Below are 19,601 nucleotides of genomic sequence, written 5' to 3' on the forward strand. Positions count from 1 at the left end.
TAATAATCTCAGTTTCACTTTGAGACAATTTTAGGGGGTTTGGTTGTTGTTAGGCCAATATGGACCTGTCTCAGAGATCCTTTGGCATTTTTATGGTTTTGCTTATCAAATTTTATCACTCTTCTAGACCTGTTGTTCTCTGAAATATTCCCATAGACAACAGAACTCCACCATTTAATGTAGGGAAACAGTCAAGAAAGAAAACTTTCTAAGACTTACTAGCAGAGTTTTGAACTAGATTCACCAGTGGAAGGGATGTGCTTCTGAGTGTCAGAGAGGAACCAGGAAAACACCAGCACTCTAGGAAGCAGCAGGGAAACACCTGTAAATTGTCCAAAAGGAGTTAGGGATGGCCTCTCACAAATGGTGAAGAGGCTGTTCTATGATTCTGTGGGTGGTATATCAGGTGCTGTGATTTTCTGCATCTTATTACCTAAAACCAAAAGGATATGAAAACTTCAAGTGAATAAGCTTTGACTTATATGCACAGTGGTGATGCTTTTAATTTTCTTTTGTGGCTTCTATTATTTTGTTAAATGTCTGTTCTGTTTTCCAGAAGACACTTTTGCTAGGTAAACTTGTTGGTTCTGATAGTAAATCGTTACTGAAAGAGGCTGAAATGGTTTGTGTTAAATTTTATGCACACTGGAACACTGCACAGTTGTTCCTAGTGTAGAGAGGCTGTTCTTGCAGTAGAAGCCATGTTTCTAGTGGAAATGGTGTCTCACCCTTTTCTGGGTTATCATCTTTAAATATTACTGAGATCATCCATTCCAGTTCTATGTTTATTGTGTGGGAATTGTTCTTTTTTTTTGTAGGTAGAGTAACTGAGGGAGGGAAAGAGAGTCTTATTTGTGATTACACAGACAGTGTAATTATATGCTTTATTATAATCAGTTTACATAGAAATGTGAATGACTAGGGACATCTACTGACTTGTAAACAAAATCATTGTAGTTGAATATTTTGCAGAATTGATCAAAACCTAATCTTTAATTTTTTTTCTTTTTTTTTAAGGAACTTCATGTTGGTGTTGCTTATGCCAGAATATAGTAAGCAAGGCAAATTAGCTCCAGCCTTGTGTAAACTTTTAATTGGCCAACATGATGCAATTGGGCATGAATTCCAGGTGGCTTTGGAAATGAACGAGAACTGAGCGCTCTGGCTGGAAGCTGAACGTGATGACGGCCTGGTCTATGGTAGGGAAGCTGAAAATGGAGAAGAGGCACTCCAGAGAAGACAGAAATGTGGAGCAAGACGCGGGGGAATGCAGTGCTGAGTCCGAGGAATGGACGAGCTCAGAAAGTGAGCCTGAGCAACCATACTTCAGAGGCAGTGCTCAGTGGAGAGAAAAGGAGGTTTCCACCAAACCGCATCGGCCGCTCTGCCGGTCCCCATGCCTGGATCGCCCAAGTTTTTCACAGAGCAGTATCACACAAGACTTGAAGCTAGATGAATGCAAAACAAATTTGGACAAGGAATACCAAGCTAAAATGGATTTTGCTTTAAAGCTTGGGTATGCAGGAGATCAGATCCAGGCTGTACTGAATAAGTTGGGAGCGGATGCGCTCATCAATGATGTTCTAGCAGAGCTTGTGAGACTTGGCAACAAAAGTGAATCAGAGGGACAAAGCACTGCCAGCAGTACCACTGGTACTCTGGTGTCAAGAGGCCCTTGCCCAAAGGAAATAGCAAGCCCTGAATTGTCACTGGAAGATGAAGTGGTGGATAACAGTGATAACTTGAGGCCAATTGTCATTGATGGAAGCAATGTCGCTATGAGGTGGGTGTCCCTATCACAATGTTTGAAAATAATAAATCACTAAAATATCAAAAAAAAAGTACTAATGGCAAAGTCATTTTAAGTCATGTAGACTAATACACTGATAATACATCTATTTTATGGACTCTTTAGTCTAGGCTTTTAATTATGCTGTTAGTTCTTTATATGTAATCCATATTCCAGTTCCCCTGCCCTCATTTTAAATCCAAGTTCTTAACTCAAATCTTTTGTTCAAGCAATCTCTTTGTAGTGTGCTTTTCTGTGGATAGGTTTAGTATTTTGAAGTCCTCGAACAATACTGAAAATTGTTTCTGGACATTAAAGGAAAGTAACCAAGTACGGTAGGAAAACTTGGTTCTCTCTAAAGTGGCATGCAGTGGATGGTAATGAAATGCAGTGAATTCATGGTTTTTGATCTCTTGATGATTGAGCCTGCTCAGTATTCAGAGCAATTTAGCTGTGTCAGAACAGAGATAACACATGAGCTAAACCTGCTGACCAGCACAGCTACACTGCTTGCCCCTTGTGACTCAGGATATTCTATGTACACTTGGCTGCTTAGGTTAACACTAACCCAAGAGATACTTTTTGAACATGTCTGTAGAGTACAGAGTTCAGCTAGCCATTGTTTATCATTGAGTAAGTGTGATTTTTTATGAGGGAGTTGTGTGCTGTTTTAGAGACTCCTTTGAGTTTCAGAAAACAAAATTTTGATGGGGATGGGACTTAACTTTTACACAATTACTTCTTTCCTATAAGAAGTTCTAATAAAAATGAAGAACATTTAGTATCAGAGGAAAATATTTTATTAATATAGATGTTTAAAAGCACTTATCACCGATGGCAATCAGCATTGTTTATTCCTCTTTTTGTGGTAGCATTTTATGGTGCTACTTAAGGTGAACTCAGTTTGTCAGGGAAAGTGATATTTTTCATTAGGTCAGCTAATAAAAAAAAAACTGAAAAACTTCATGTTTACTTGCTTTTGCTCTGGGGATAGTAAAATTTCATAATTTATAGACTTTTTAAGTAGCAGGGTTGCTGTAATCTGATGGCTGAATAGCTCAGTACAGTTGTCTTTTTCCAATTATGCAAGGAGGCCTAATAAAACTTTACAGACTTTTTTTTCCTTATATCCTTTGACCATGGCAGCTTTAGAAGAAAAAAACAACCAAACCACCATAACAAAAACCAAAACCAAATGTAACTTTTGTCCTTGCTGTTTCTAAAACTTGCATGTTCTTCAGCCATGGGAACAAAGAAGGATTTTCCTGCCGGGGAATTCAACTAGCTGTTGATTGGTTTCTGGAAAAAGGACATAAAGATATCACTGTCTTTGTACCTGCATGGAGAAAAGAACAGTCTCGACCTGATGCACCAATTACAGGTAACACCAAGATTTTCTTTGACTCCTTGGTTAAAAAGAAAAAAAAATATATTGTCATGTTTCTGATGGGTCCTAGTACTGGGCTGTGGATGTGGTGATGATGATGTTGCACTCAACTGTTTGTTTGAAAACACAACAGTTTCATTGATTACAAAACAAGCATTTAAATATCTGCATGTGTTAACAATGATGTGGGTTTTGTAACATTATTGGATGGTTTCAACATTTTTGAGAAGCAGCAGTTGAAATTTTCCCATTCGCAAATGTTGTTGAGCATACAGGAATTGAGTTTATTTGCTGGATGAGTATGAAATAAGTAGTAACAGGCCAGGGACTCAGTTAGTAGGGTTATCTTGAACACTGAAAAGGCAGCATGTGTTTTTACCTTGCATTTTACTCTTGCCTAACAAGGCTATTGTAATACACTAACAACTGAATTTCTGACATGTTCAGAAAGACTGAGTAAAGGTACATGGCTACAGAGTGGTTATGAAGTTCAAATATTGAATATTTACTCAGTGCTTTGAAACCTCAGAAATAAAATCCACATTGAGGTGTTTTTTAATCATAACGAGGTCTGTGTATGAATATAATTGCAAGATACTTTGTCAGACAAAAAAGGCAAGAATTTTCATAATACAAAGGTTGCATTTCTTTCTTTTAAAACGTTTTTAAAAACTGCTCAACTAAAATTATTTTACAGATCAAGAAATCTTACGTAAATTGGAGAAAGAAAAAATTCTTGTTTTCACCCCATCTCGAAGAGTTCAGGGAAGAAGAGTAGTTTGCTATGATGATCGATTCATAGTAAAACTTGCCTTTGACTCAGATGGCATCATTGTGTCGAATGATAACTATCGGGATCTTCAGAATGAAAAACCAGAATGGAAGAAGTTCATAGAGGAGCGGCTGCTAATGTATTCTTTTGTGAATGACAAGTATGGGTTTTTTCTTCAAAAGTAAATAAATTTGCTAATTCAGCATTCTCAGGAAAAACTGGTCATGTTTCATTTCTTTTCCCTTAGATTTATGCCTCCAGATGATCCTTTAGGACGTCATGGTCCAAGCCTTGAAAATTTCTTGAGAAAAAGGCCAGTTATTCCTGAACATAAGAAACAACCGTGTCCTTATGGTAAGTGCCCAAGTCAGATTGATTTGTTGCATTTAAAGGTAGGTGAAACTAGCAATTAACATCTTGTCATTATCAGAACAAAATGTACCACTTTTCATGTTTCCATCCAAGCACAATGTCACTTTTATACCCCTCATGCACATATTTATAAAAACAATGTAGCAGAAAATTGAGGATTACAAGATACACCTTGTGCATAATACAGCTTTTTGCTATTCTATTCTGGTTTGTATTCGAGGGTGGAGATTTGTAATTAATAAAACTGTGTTAAAGCTGATTTGTTTTATATAACATTGTGTGTATGTTGTCATGATTAAAATCATAAGCCACTAGGAAAAAAAAATCTTGCCTTTGATGCAGATAGACGTGGATGCAGGCAGCAAGCAGAGTCTGTGACTGCCTGTATATATAAAATCCATCATTATCCTTAGAAGTTTATTATATAAATACTGCTATTGCAAAGTGGTGAAAGATATGAAGAAAAAAGATAGCAACTGGTGGTATTAATGAGTTTTTTTGATTTATTTAACCTGAAAACCCTTTTCTTTCAGGTAAAAAGTGCACCTATGGGCACAAATGTAAATATTACCACCCAGAACGTGCAAACCAGCCTCAAAGGTCAGTAGCGGATGAGCTTCGAATAAGTGCCAAATTATCTGCTGTGAAAACTATGAGTGAGGGAGCCTTGGCCAAATGTGGCACAGGGCCATCCAGCTCCAAAGGAGAAATCAGTTCTGAAGTGAAACGCATTGCCCCAAAACGTCAGTCAGATCCAAGCATTAGGTCAGTAGCTGTGGAGCCTGAGGAAAAGTTATCAGCAGCCCGGAAGTCCGAGGCCAGCTCTGTCCCGTCTCTGGTTTCTGCATTAAGTGTACCAACGCTCCCTCCACCAAAAAGCCATGCAGCTGGTGCATTAAATACTCGTTCTGCAAGCAGTCCGGTGCCAGGTTCCTCACAGTTCGTACATCAGAAATCCTCACTGGAACATATGTCCAGTGTGCAATATCCTCCTATACTAGTCACCAATAGCCATGGCACCTCAGTTAGCTATATTGACCAGTATCCCAAATATGAGTCACTGGGGGACCATGGCTATTACTCCTTACTCAGTGATTTCTCCAACTTAAGCATAAGTAGTATCCGTAACTCAGATTATTACGGGGCTGATATGGACCAGGGGATGTATTCTAGAAACTCAAGCCCCTGTCCTGACAATTGCTTAAGCCATACAAGTAATGATTCTTATTCCTCTTACAATGACTTGTATCTGGGTGTAGCAGATGCCAGTCCAGAAGACAATGTGAAGAGCCACAGACTGCCATCGAAAAATCGTCTTCAGCCTTTCCCTCATGGTTACCATGAAGCCTTAAATAGAGGTCAGAGTTACGGAACTGAAGAGCCTAAGCAATCCCTTCGCAAACAGTCAGTTTCCCACTTAGGCCTACATGCCCAGCATCCAGTTGTTGGAGCACGGTCCAGTTGTCCAGGAGAATACCCTGTGCCTCAAAACGTTCATCCATCAACTGCACAACCAAGCCGTGCCTTGGTGATGACAAGAATGGACAGCATTTCTGACTCTCGGCTTTATGAGAGTAACCCCACGAGGCAGAGACGGCCACCTCTGTGTCGGGAGCAGCACGCCAGCTGGGATCCATTGCCCTGTGCATCAGACTCCTACACTTACCACTCCTACCCACTGAGTAACAACCTCATGCAGCCATGTTATGAACCTGTCATGGTCAGAAGCATGCCTGAGAAGATGGAACAGCTCTGGAGAAATCCCTGGATTGGGATATGTGGTGAGCCACGGGAACCTCATATCATCCCAGAACATCAGTATCAAACATACAAGAACCTCTGCAATATTTTCCCTCCAAGCGTTGTCCTTTCTGTGATGGAGAAGAATCCCCACATGACAGATGCACAACAGCTGGCAGCTATGATTGTTGCCAAATTAAGAACAGGGCGTTAGAGCAGTACAGCCTCTTTTGGATAAATGAACCTGTACAGCACATAGGACCCAGAGGAAAACTTACATGAAGGAAGAGGCCAATCTATTGTAAATATTTTCTACTAAGATAGTATAAAGTTCTGTACACAGTAGCAATCATATATATGCTGAGGCACTATATAAAAGTTGATTGTATTGCAAATTTTAAGATTTTAAAATATAGGGATTTTTAATAGTATTTTATAGGAAATGCATACCTTGCTGCATGGATAGCTCACTAAGAACTATAATGTCACAATCAGTGTCTCAAAGCTGTTACTACAAAATTAGTGTTAGCAATTATATTGCATGTATTAGTGTACACTTACAATTTGCTTATAAATACCTAATCGGCCTCTAAAAGTATGCTCTATACACACCAAGATGACTTTTAGGGTTTCAGCTTTGTCATTTGACACTGCCTAGTGGCATCTTAAGTAGTGAAGAAAAAGTAAATTTGCTAAAAATTAAAATTGTTTATAAAAGGAAAAACTGATTTCAGATTTTCAATGTCAACATGGTTGTTGATACTTAAATTTCAGAACTGTCCCTCAAGAGTTTGAATAACTATTATTACATTGTTCAATATGTTGGCTCAACCCAACAGAAGCCAAATACTTTATTAAATTAGGACCAAAACATTAAGGAATGTAAAGGCATGAGTGCCATTCAGTAAACTGAAACTTTAACTGTAGCTTCTCTCCAGAATCTCCTGTCAAATGTGCAGTAAACAGCTGCTGGCCCAAATAACTAGACAAGCTGAAAATAAATTGTCAGTATTATGTAAACTGGATTACTCAACTTGAAGCAGCAAAAACTGGATATTAACATGGAAGTTCATCAGTAAATGCAGCCCTTCCTCTGGCAGCAAGGAAGGTGTTTGAGTGAGCCTGACATTCAAGGGGGCTGTACAAGATCATCTTCAGAAAGGGTGGAGGGGGAAGGCTGCTTCTTGAAAAGAGATGCTCCAGTTTGGGTTTGTGGCAGAGCTGTCCTGGTTTTTGCTCTTCACATCCACGCTAAGGTGTGCATTTGCCTCGTGAAGGCTTTTAGAGTTCCTGTTTCAACAGGTGAGCTAATTTTGTGTGGCATTGTTTGCGCAACTGGTATCTTGCTCAGGGTGGGAACCTTTGTAGCTAAATGTCTCCAAAAGAGGCGTTTATTGGTTTTTTTAAGCTGCACTGACTGTACGCCCTTTTTTGAATCCACTGTATATTTCAACATTTTGAACCATGACTAACTCGACATGTCTCGAGCTAGGACTTGTTGACTTCTACTGTAGTTTTTTTCATGAAAGTTGAGAAGGCCTGGTTTATGGCCTTTTGTTTCTTCATGAGAAGGTGTGACACTGCCTAAATGTTTCTTACTGTGAAACACACAGAACGTGAGGCTGCAGTCAGGGTTGTTTCTGGTGTTTTGATAATGGCTTGCATGCTGCTTTCTAGTTATCTGTTTGTCTGAGAAACAAAGTTTATCATTTCCTCCACTTGTGTTACTGTAGTGGTTGGTTTGATTCAGAATATCTTGTGGGCTCTTTATCACATGCAAAATAGGTTCCTGTCATATAAAAAAACCCACCAAATGAACCAACAAGAAACCACAATTATGGGTGCAACTACATTTAATTTACTGACATTTGATAACTGTATCATTTCACACAGGATAAATTTTCTTGTGTTGGTACAGGTGATGTATATAATGACTATGTCATTATGTATCTGAAATGAAGTAACTTGAAGGTGATCCTGTACTTACAAATAACTTAAGTTTCAATTAGTTGGTTATTCTCTCTGTTAGTGGGGAAAATGATCCAGACACTTAAAACAGCTGGGGGAAAACAGATTTAACTCTTGACCGGTTTTCAAAAACATTTCATATTTTTAATTTGCAATTAATTCTTATTCTCTTCTCTTGCATGATATAAGCAGCTGAGAGCAATGCCTCAAATAACCAGAAATGACCTTTTGTTTGTTGATACAAATTGTATCTCTTTTTCTTGATTGTATAAAAACTGTGTATAAAAAAAAATAATCTCTAGATTAACTTCAGTATTACATTTTCACCACAACGTTTGTGACACCATGTGTCACAGGGAAGTAGCCCATGAATAATTATGGATTTTTTTATTTAAAATGGGCACTTGTAGTTTATAGACAAACAGGGACAACTTTTGAGAACCAGGTTATTATGTGCACAAATACTGTGTGTACACCTCAAAGCATTACATAGGTATCTTCAGTCTATTTATTAAGCAGATACATTCTTGCACTAAACTTTATGTAAAAATGTTGCTGTTAACTCATCTGCATGTGTTTAAAATGTAACAGTAATTGCTATAGACCCTATTTTATTCTAACCAATTAATTTATAAATTATTTAGGTATGAGATGAAGTTTATTGTGCACTCATGTTTTCCATCTTGCATGGAATTAAATATTTGTATGCAGAAAAATGTTTGTTCCATTTTTCTCCATTTATAAAGATAAGCTATTTTAAGAGAGGATCAGTAGGTGATTTTGATGTTTTCTAATGTGGAAAACTCAACAGACATTTCTGTCTGAAGTGCTGGGTGGCTTGTGGAGATATCCATTTTTGTTGGATTTGTCCAGTCATTTTAATTTTCACTAACCTTTGTTTTACTGATGGAAGAATTCCTTTTTAAACATTGGGAATGCTGTGAGAACACAAACCCAGCATACTATTTCCCTAAGGCACTTCAGAGGCAAATTGTCTTATTCTGAGAAGCTATTGGCATCTCTCATGTTACAGAATTGGCAGTGCAGCCTTGTGGAAATAACCTGCAAATTTTGTGCTTGTTTAGTCCTCCTTAGAGGTAATGCAACTTTTCTATGTGATGTAGTCTTTCCTGATCAACTACTTTAAGTGATAATTTGGTCATCCACACCTGTTTTCAGCTATGTTTACAAGACAGTTCAGGACACTGACACGTTCATTAATCTTTAGCGCATAAGCTTGGATTTCTTCTTACATGGAAGAGTTGATCTTATTAACACCTGATCATAACTGTCTATATTGTAAATATAAGACTTTGTATAAATGCTCTTTTTTAGAGCATGGTATTTAAATGTTTTTAAAACTGTAAAAGAACAGTTCTAGAAACTATATTTTAATAAAATCCATGAAAAAAACAATTCTAGATGTGGGGGGAAAAAGTGAAGGTAAAATCGTGGACTACTGCAGTTGATGAGAGTTGAGCAGTAGATTTTAGTGCTTTACTGGGGCCAGAGCATTCTCTGGGAGTTCTGATTTACTTCTCTTTCATCTTCAGCTATATTACTTTCACATAATTTGTCACTTAAAAGTGTGTAACTTTAAATTCATAAATCAAAAACCAAATGCTTTATGGGATGTCAGTCTAAATTATTTCATGTTTTTTGTAAGAATTACATGTCAGTAATATAGTAAATTGTACATGATTTCACTGCTGTTAGTCCTGTTGTTGTCATATTGAGCTGCAATAGTTGGCTTTATTCATTTGTAGAATTAAACATTACTGTTTAATTGTTGTAAAATTTTATAAATCTCTTTGGGTTTTTTTGGTTGACCCAAATATAATGTAAGTCTTAATGACAAAATGAGTGAAAATGGATGTTAAACCAGTATGTGGTATTCTTAAATCTCTGTAGTGGTAAGTGGGCACTGCTCTAGTTGCTGCAGCATGTAATTTATTTACTAGCATGAGTCTGTTTAGCTTTTGTAAAAACGCTTTAGCTGTAAAGTTAAAAATAGGTGTGGAGTATGGTTGCTTAGAACAAGCAGAAGGAGCTTCATTGAAAAAAAAAAACAAACAAAACCAAAACCATCTAAGTAGGTGAGCTTACCCCTACATACTTCTAATGCCAGTTCATCCCAAATTATGCATTTTGGCATTTTGTTCAAATAATAAAGTTAAAAATACTTGGTGACCTGTATGCATACCTGATCTATATCAATCCACAAACAGGAACATTGGATTATTGTAATTTTTAAAACTCCACACTAAGGGGAAGGAACGTGCAACATTTCTGTGAAACTTTGTTCCAAAGTTGAAGTATTACTTGATCTTGACTTGCCAAAAGTTTACCTGAAGCATCTGTCACAGTTACCTCTGTGGTGAGCATTCAGCTTTCACACTCCTGATGTCCCTATCGCTTGTTTGTGTGACAGAGCCCTCATTAAGTGTATTCCTGCAATATTTCAACTGGAAAAATACAATTGCACCATCACTTAAATTATTCTTATGCCAGTGTTTGGTTAGCCTTTCAAGAGTCATTATACAATATTGCTGATTTTGGTCTGTATTTAAAGTTTGTAAATTTATTAAAAGAATTGCAAGAATCTAAAAGAAGTATAGGCTATCACCTGTTCCCCTCCTGCTCTATGTAAATGTTTTGCACAATTATTTAATAATATGAAATATGTTATAGTTTATATATATAAAAAATTTTGCTTATTTAATAAAACTGAGAGCCATTGGATTATTTGTTTTTAGCTTTTTATTTTTCAACCCTCTTTAGACAAGACCCCCAAAAAGCTTTTTTGCCCAAAACAACTGCTGCAGTCTGTCCGAGTTATTTCTTGGGGTTTTTTTAGCTGATTGACTGAAAAATTCCCAAATTCTTTAGGTGGGGTAATGGCAGTTACACAAGGCAGTAACTACAGCTGATCAAGGTATTGTAGTAGTCGTGGTAGCAGCACATGATTTTACCAAATGCACTTTCTCCAATGAGTAAAAAAACATTACAGATGGCACAGTATGTGCCAGCACATCCCTATTTGAACTGTTATGCTTGTTTGCAATTGAAAATACAGTAATTTAAGTAATTTCATACTCAGCTAAATGCAGTAATAAAGGAACAAATCCCTTTCACTCAGAATTTCCTAAATAAGCCTAATTAACTACTGGGTAAAAGAAGCATTTCTAAAAATACTTGAAAGGAGAAGAGCTTCCATGAAAAATCCCTCAAAACAGAAAGCTTATTTCCTTTTGCATTGGCACTGCTTGCTTTTATAGAAGGAAATATGCAATGTATGTTCCATTTTTGGATGTGTGGTAACAACCAACTGCAGTAGAGCAGAATGACAAAAATCTAGAGAAGAAGGAATAACAAAATAATATTTACATTCTGGCCATCTAGCTAAGCCTTTACTTGAGAGCCAGTGCAAAGCATCCATGAAGCTGCTGTTCTAATAATGCATTTCAACCCTATGCAATGTGCTGCTGAAGTTGTATGCCCCTTTTGGTATCCCCTTCCTTGATATGTTATTCCTTCTGCTCAGTAAAACCCAAAAATTACTGCATGGACTCAGAGAAATTCTCTGGTTTACCCTCTAGCAGATGCACTTTAAAAAGTTCTTATTGAGGAATCCTGCAATAAATATACACTTAAACTCCTGGGGGTTTTGACAGGTAACTGAAGAAGCCTCTTAAATTCCAATAATACAGGTAAAGAAAACTGAATTTAGGAAAAACTATCTGGAAGCCATTTTTCTCAACAACTTTGCAGCAAGTTACTTGTTCAGTCCTTTTCTGCAGTGATCACACCAGCTCTCAGCAAACACCACAGTATTGGTTATGAATATCAGCAAAATCATGAACAGAAGTAACATGAAGCAAAACACTTCAATCAAAAAGAGACAGTAGTGGCTTCAAGACTCTCACTTGAAAAAACATCGTGACAAAAACATTTCAAAGTTATTTACATATCACAGTCAGCCATGCTCTAGCTAGGATTGATCCCTGAAGCTTCATGTGAAATCCTAGAGAGGTGAAAACTGTAGCACAATCTCATCCTGGCACAATCACTCATCCAGGACAGTATCAGCATCAGTGAAATAAGAATGGATCAATCAATAGTCTCACTGTTGGGCCAGAGGACACTTTCCAGAGTGAAAACTGAGAAACAGCACCCAGGAGCAAGGTTTGCCTCCAGTCAGTTGTATTTATTTATGAAAAAGGAACATGGAGGGATTCCAAACTTAACTCTATTTGGCAAACTTCAACTGGTTAAGCAAGACAATGGTCACTGTACATGCAACTAAAAACACAAGACCTTTATAAAACATTGATTTTACATGGTAAAAATCAATAAATCACAGCAACAACAACTTCTCCTGGAGTGACTGTTTTCCCACCATCATTACTAGATCTTCCATGCCACTTAACTTGTGCAACACTACAAGTCACAGAGCACTCTGCTGCTGTCTCAGAAAAGTTGAAGGCCACTTTTTATTTTATGGAAGTCGTTCTGGGTCCATAACAATCCTCCTGTCATGGGAATATTCAATTCTGCAGAGCTGTGAGGAAGAGAATAAAGCACATTAGCAGTGGGCTGGTTTCTGCACAGAAGAAAATGTAAGCAGTCAAGAAAATCTTCCTTCTGCCTCAGGCAAGTCAGACCACCTTTCTAACACCACCTGTCCTTTGGCAAATGGAGGAGCTGCTATGGAAGGGAAATCAGAGTAATGAACAAGCTGCCATTGGAGCACTCCTGATGAAACCTGGATTGTTTCCAGGCACAGCTACAGGAATAAATTAGGTTCTGCTCCTTTCTATTTGTGGTAGCAACAGGTTTTCCTCGTGTTTCTTTCTAAGATTTTTTTCCTTGGCATCCTGCCAGGCTGTAATCTGAGTGGAACAAACTGTCTGCCCCTTTCCCCACACAAGGAGGTGCAGAAACAAACACATGTTACTTTTGGCCTGGTAGGTGCTTTCTCATTTTCTACATGAGTATTTTCTAGTAATATCAGCTGCATGACACATTACACTGTTTAAAACACAGCCTGAAATTTACAGATCTGGCTTGTAGCTTTTTAGAATTAATATACTATCAGTCCTCACCATTACTAAATCATATTTCAAAATGCAGTCTAGGGCATCTTTGTCCAAAAGAACAGGATGTTACTGATAAGGGAAGGTCAATAATTTGATGCCAGGGATGATGACCAAGAGGATGGAGAAAAATGGAAGCCCTTCTCCTCTCAGATTTGAAACTGGAAGCTTGGGATCTGAACACAACTCTAATATGTGAAAATATGAACATGTGCAAGATTTCTTCAGTGAAGTATATCCCAGGCTGCATGATTCTCAGTCCTTCATATTGCTGCCAGATTGGGTCCACCAACCACAGAAAGGAATCAGTGATTAGAAGGTTGTCCAATCGAGTGTTAAGGAAAATAACTAAAATTCATTTACATTCTGAAGCATTCCTTGGATTAAAATAATAGGATATGGGTTTATATGTGTGTGATGAAACTGATTTGACAGCTTACAGCATTTAAGTTCCTCTGACTTCAAAGTGTGAAATAATGCCCCTATTAAAACATTTCCAATGAGCTTCATTTAGTAACAAAGGTGATCTGAACTAAAGCTTTATAGAATGCCCCTGTTATTTTCAGAACAATCTGTGTTTCTTTACTGAGGTCAGATCTGCAGCTCTAAATTACTAGTTACAGCTCTAAAAGGTCACTGGGCACTGCCAATATTGAAGATCAAAGCCCCAGCTAATAGAAACTACAATTTTCAAGCCTGCTGGGGCTGTGCTGATACCTGTAAACAGCAGTATTCATAATGCTTGGAATGGCTTCTTTTAAAAAAGAGCAGCAGGAGTGAAGATAGCAATATTAGAAGATGGTGTGCTCAAAGGATACCATTGAGGTTAGGTTTAGAGACAATAGTAGATATTTGGGTCAAACTATTTAAATAGAAGTAAAAAGGAAATTTCAGCCCTAATTTTTCACATGGTGTAGTAAAAGGCACAGAGAGAGAAATGCATTTCATGGTTCAGGGGCAAAGTCCCACCCACACCATTACTCACTTTGTACTGAGAGGCTTCCACTCCTCCCTCACTGGCTGATCAAGCAGGGACATCATAGAATAATTATCCAACATGAGACCATCAGGGTCATCTGTCTGACCTGGGAGTTTCCCAAGAGGAAAGTCTTTCCATCGTACTTCATCTAGATAAAAACAGTTCAAAACAAGAAGTCTGAGTTTCCCAAAGAGATTTTTGAAACACAACTTCACCCTCCCCCAGTCCACAAATACTGCCCCCTGCAACTCAGCCATTCAGCAAATGATCTGCACCAATGTCACACAAGCAGAGGACAATTCTGCTTCTGTTCTCAAAACATCCAGTTCTAACAAGCTGTCCACATCAGCATATTTAAGATGTCTCTTTTTTTTCTTTTTTTACTTGAGAAAATTTCCCAGTGAATGAAGTACAAGAGTTCAGTCTTCTAGTGGCTGCTTTTTTTTCCTTTAAATGTCATTTTGACTCCAACTCCTCTCCACTAACCTCCTCCTCCTGTGTCTGAGTCCCTCCATGACTCAGAAATTCTTAGCTAAAGAGACCTCCAACCCCAATGAGAAAATACAGCTACTGAACAAAGCTAACAAAACACTGGATATGCTGTTTATTCCTTCTAAAACCCTGTCTTGCTCCTTCCTTTTGTTTGCCACCATGTCACAACAACCATTTTCCCAGAGCATAGAACTTGGGTTCACAGACAAACTTTGCTTTCAATTACCCCCAAGTCTGACAAACACAAGTCCAAGAATCCATATTTTCTTCACTATTCAGCAGCTGACATATATGCTGCCCCATCAGCTGGATACACCAAAATTTTAAACAGTTTGGAAAAACTTCATAAAAAAATAAATAAGACAGTAATAGCATCCTCCTGGAAAAGGCATTCATTCATAGTGTTTTATGAGTTTAAGTGAAATGACTTCTGAACATAAACAAAACACTGGAAAACCCACATTTTTTAGTAATTTGGCCCCAAAGGGCTGAGATGTGTTTGCACTTCAATTAACACTTGTCAGTAATGAAGACTGTCTTAGAGTCACTTTTTACCTGCAGTGATCTGCCAGGCAGACCCTTGCAGTGCTGCCCTTTTCTCAGCAATGGCCACCATGGTACCAGAATGAGCAAGTCCTTCCAGAGCATTTGCTTCAGTCACCATCTCTTCTTCCTCCTCTTCCACTTCCTCCACACCATTGTCTCTCTCTGGCACATCTTCTTGTTTCTCTACAGTCTGCCCTTGATTTTTAACCTGATTTTCTTGCCTGGCTCTCCACTGTAAGCTCTCTATAGTATAAATTGGCTGTTCACTGCCATCTGAAGAGAGGCCTGGACTGGACAGAGGGGCCCCTCCTTCTGTGTAAATGGAAGCAAGGTAGAGCAGGTTCTTCCGAGAAGAACGTGGCAAGCGAGGCCTCATGATGGTGAGGATCCTAGAGAGGAGAAAGGGCAAAGGAAAAGTCTTAAAAGGGTTGGTAAATCTTCATCTGGAGGCTTTTTTGCTTTTAAGTGTTTGTTTTCTCCAGGACAGCTGGCTCACATAACTCATCTAACAGGCAAAATCTGATTATTCCCTGGTCAGTGGATGCTGGAATACTCCATCTTTGTGATTAAAATTAAGGACTTGGGATACTTCTAACTGAATTACTGCTTTACTGTTTTCTTGTATACAAGTTAGGAGCTGTGGTAAATTCCTATCACCTCAATAAGGTCACATCTCTACCAAGTCACTTTGCTCCTGAACAGGCTGCTTCTTTAAATACCTCCCCAGATAACTTCTGTTTTCATTTGGAAGGTGCAATCCTTTAAAATCCTTTTCCTTCTCTTTGTGTGCAATCAATGGGGAGGTGAATAGCAGCAAGCATGGCTTTATATGCACCTGTTACAATTTCTACAAGATGCAAAGAAAGGCCAGGGAATGCAGCTATAGCTCAGCATATCAGTAGGGACCCAAAGCTGTTACAGAGCACTTTTTGCTGTCCCTTTTCTAGGTCACAGCATCAAACTTACAGCTGAAGAAGATGTGGGGTTGCCCAGCAGGGAGCTTGCAAGCAACTGTCAGTCAGTCTTATCCACTGCAAAGGAACTTTGTGGAGGAACAGCTCCTTCACAGACACCTGCTTGTTACACTGTTGTTTTTTCTTCCCTTCAAAGAAGATAATGAAAACAATAGGGTGCTCAAAACTCATCAAAAATATACCCTTCAACCCTTCAACCCTCTGCATTTTTACTGGAACCCATCCTCAAATAAACTGTCATTTTAACCCAAGTGCACAGCCAGATGTACCAACCAAATACAACATCAAGGTTGTTATAAAGGACTTGAAAACACATGGACAGCTCAGGTAGCTCCACCAGACCTGAGCACAAAGCAGCACAGACATTCCCAAGCTGGCCCTGTGCTTGTCACAACAGACAGGAAAGCCACAAGATGTGTTTGAACAATATTATCCCAATTAAATGCAGTGTACTGCATCTGGTACCCACTATCATTCCAGATAGCTCTGCAAACAGTAGATTTAACAGCTGGGAACCAGCAGCATTCAGGATCTTGGTACATCATAGATATGCTCAGCACTGACTGAAAGCACCAAACCTTAACCTATGACTGCCTGAGATACTGCCAAAATCTTTGTGCAGACCAGAGCTTTTTTAAACACAGAAATTGCAGACACACTCACCAGCATTTACTCTGGCAATGCCAGTCAGCAACTCAGAAATCCAGTTGATCAAGAACTGAGGCCGGAGTTCTGAAGAGTCAGAACATTCCTTCAGCTCTATAAACATTTTCTCTATTAGGATCTGTGTAAAACTTCGTGAAAGGAGGCCTGACAGCAAAGGTTGCCAAAAGCAGTAAAATGCTGGGGGAATTTTGAATTGCCATACCTCTTTATTTGCTGCAATGAGAAGAAAAAAAGCGAATCAGAGAAGCCAAAAATTGGTGCTTTGTAATGTTTTTGTGAAATACAGGTGTGACACTTGCTCCAAACTAGAGGTTTGTTCTCAGATCACTGATTCCAGGATATTTCCCGAAGTCCTTGCTGAAACTATTATTTTTCTTATGCTAAGCAAGTAAAATAAGTAGCAATTTGATAATTAGCACAAAGAAATTATTAACACAGAAAGATCTGTTTTGCTAATCCCTTTCCAGTTTCAGCTTATTTCACATATAATTAAGAGCTACTCTATTTAAAAAAATATACTGCAAAGGAAGGTTTATTGAGCAAAGCAACAAAAAAATGAAAAAGCTTTTAAATTTTTCTACTGTTATATAGTGATGGAAATTTGAAAATGTTTCTTGGAAAGTTCTTTCGCTGTGAAATAGGGAATTTATTTATCTTCATTCCCTCTAGGTGCCTAGTTCTCCTGCAAACAATAAATGCAACTCCACACATATGGGCAGCAGCTTGGAACTAAGATGCAGCTGGTGAATGAGGCTCAAAAAATCCCATCCATTTTGATTTGTTTCAAATCTTCAGTGTAGAAGAGAAACATTCCTGGTATCAGCAACTATTGCAGAAAAGGGTAGATGCAAGCTTTGAAAGATATTTTGGCTAGATATTCAGTGCTGAAGAGCTATCCTTCCATCCCAAGAGTTTTATGCAAAAGCAGTAGCTAAGCATGACCATAAGGGGTTCTGGAGAACAGGGCAAAAGATATTTAAGGACCTAGATAAACAAAAAATATGCAGCCAATTAGAGATTTCAATATAATGAGAAAATAATAACAGACTTGGTCATAACACTAGCTATGCATTTTCTACTTGGGTGATGCATAAAGCACTCACCTTCATATTTGATATTTAGCATCTTCAGACAATCCATCTTTGGGATGAGAAAGCCATCACTGAGAAGAGCTTCAGCCACTGTCGCCCTAGAGCAGAGAGTTTATAAACTTATATTCCTTCATGTATCAAAACACCACCTGCCCCAGTTCTGAAACAAGTTTGACTGACAAACACCTGGAACTGTGAGGAGGGAATTGAGAATTTTTTGTTTGAGAGACCTGGTAATGCTATTCTTGTATGGCATATATATTTATATTCAAAATATCAGGAGTTCCAGCTCTTATCTGTAACGTGATACTCTCTCCCCTCTGCAGTTACACCATTTAGATTTCTCAAAGCAGGTCAAAATCTCCATGCAAATTTATATGCTAATAAGGAAGTCTCAAGACACTAGGTCCTAGAGGCTCTGTAGTAATAGAAAGATAAAAAATATAGAAATGCCAAATATTGCCCTGCAGTTTTGAAGAATTCCAAAGGTTACTGTGAAAGCAAAATCTCTACAGGTTTGTTGGGAGCTTTTGAAGACATTGAAGATGCTGCATGCCTTGGAGCCAGCATCACTAAGTCTGGGAGAACACCTTGGTATCACCTGGCACAAAGACCATTGCTCATTAGCACACATCAACAACTCAGCCCTCAAAGACGTTGAGGACATTGACTTATTGCTTTCTCCATGATCAGCTACCATGAAAAGGCAATTAAACAGGTCTACAGCCCAGTTCAGCACCATACCTTTCACCTCAGCTCTTTAGCAGAGACATACCTGTTTTCCTGCATCAGGTCTTTGATCTGAGCCAAAATCCAGTCCAATTCTGAAGAGGAATCAGACCACAATTCTCGAGACTTTGAAAGAGACGGCATAGCCTGCATAACCTGAGTGAAGGCAAAATTCAAGCATGAACAGAAAATACACTCCCATGACAAAGACATTATTGCTGTGACAAAAAGATGCACGTGCCACCTGTACTTTATCACCAGCACCTGAAAAAGTTCACGAATGTTCCCCTTTCTTGGAATCTCCAATAACCACAGATCACCTTTATAAACCTGAACAAAGTGCCCACATTAGGAACTGTCAGAGCTCAAATTGCTTGTTCTCTGTAGTGAAGTTTTCCTTTGGCAAGCCATGCATGACAACACTAGCAGACAGACCTGAGCAAGGAACTAACTAAGGCAACAAGGAAGAGAAAACATATTGCCCAAGAAGGAAGAAAAAATGAACCAAAGTGCTGATCATCAGAGTGCACTTACCCGGAACTGCTCATTCTTGTAAGATATCAGAACATCTCTGACTTTTTCTAGAAATAAACATAAATTTATAATTTAAGCAGAAGACCAACTATATAAGGGGATTTTGTATCTAAGGAAGCTGCTTAATTTTGCTAAATTTACACTCAAGGAAGGAATCAGCCAAACAAAGGCAGCAATTCTGTTGAGACAACACACTGCAGGCTCCCAGAACTCCCAGACTTTTCCAGCAACATGAATTTTCTCAAGTGGGGTTGAACCACAATTTCCATATTTTATCACTAACAGTAGCCAAAGACAGGTAAGTTGGATAAACACAGACAGCTAAAAACCAAATTCCTAGATCAGTGCAGGAAGAAATTGTTCCCATATGCAGTTTATGTTCTGATGCATATTTGTATTCCATATACTTGCATTTTGTATCAATTGCAGCAGCCCTACAGCTATTCACAAAGTGCTAAAAATTTGG

General features: G+C 38.4%; 2 protein-coding genes across 2 annotated transcripts in view; one reads left to right on the forward strand and one right to left on the reverse strand.

Annotated features, from left to right (window-relative positions):
* The window catches only part of ZC3H12B (zinc finger CCCH-type containing 12B), a 21,590-nt gene extending 10,820 nt beyond the window's left edge, over window positions 1-10,770 (forward strand). Inside the window, exons 2-6 of the mRNA XM_054641505.2 lie at window positions 1,018-1,783; window positions 3,031-3,170; window positions 3,874-4,108; window positions 4,196-4,302; window positions 4,854-10,770. Coding sequence (XP_054497480.2) covers window positions 1,182-1,783; window positions 3,031-3,170; window positions 3,874-4,108; window positions 4,196-4,302; window positions 4,854-6,274 — 2,505 coding nt within the window. The 5' untranslated portion in view covers window positions 1,018-1,181 and the 3' untranslated portion in view covers window positions 6,275-10,770. The remainder of the gene's footprint in view (window positions 1-1,017; window positions 1,784-3,030; window positions 3,171-3,873; window positions 4,109-4,195; window positions 4,303-4,853) is intronic.
* A 1,439-nt stretch (window positions 10,771-12,209) lies between these two features.
* LAS1L (LAS1 like ribosome biogenesis factor) overlaps window positions 12,210-19,601 on the reverse strand; it is an 11,333-nt gene continuing 3,941 nt past the window's right edge. Inside the window, exons 6-13 of the mRNA XM_054641560.2 lie at window positions 19,136-19,182; window positions 18,648-18,757; window positions 17,885-17,970; window positions 16,779-16,994; window positions 16,108-16,243; window positions 15,151-15,530; window positions 14,110-14,251; window positions 12,210-12,589 (exon numbers count right to left, since the gene is read on the reverse strand). Coding sequence (XP_054497535.2) covers window positions 12,499-12,589; window positions 14,110-14,251; window positions 15,151-15,530; window positions 16,108-16,243; window positions 16,779-16,994; window positions 17,885-17,970; window positions 18,648-18,757; window positions 19,136-19,182 — 1,208 coding nt within the window. The 3' untranslated portion in view covers window positions 12,210-12,498. The remainder of the gene's footprint in view (window positions 12,590-14,109; window positions 14,252-15,150; window positions 15,531-16,107; window positions 16,244-16,778; window positions 16,995-17,884; window positions 17,971-18,647; window positions 18,758-19,135; window positions 19,183-19,601) is intronic.

This window comes from Agelaius phoeniceus, chromosome 14 (assembly GCF_051311805.1).
Source record: "Agelaius phoeniceus isolate bAgePho1 chromosome 14, bAgePho1.hap1, whole genome shotgun sequence".
Classification (NCBI taxonomy): domain Eukaryota; kingdom Metazoa; phylum Chordata; class Aves; order Passeriformes; family Icteridae; genus Agelaius; species Agelaius phoeniceus.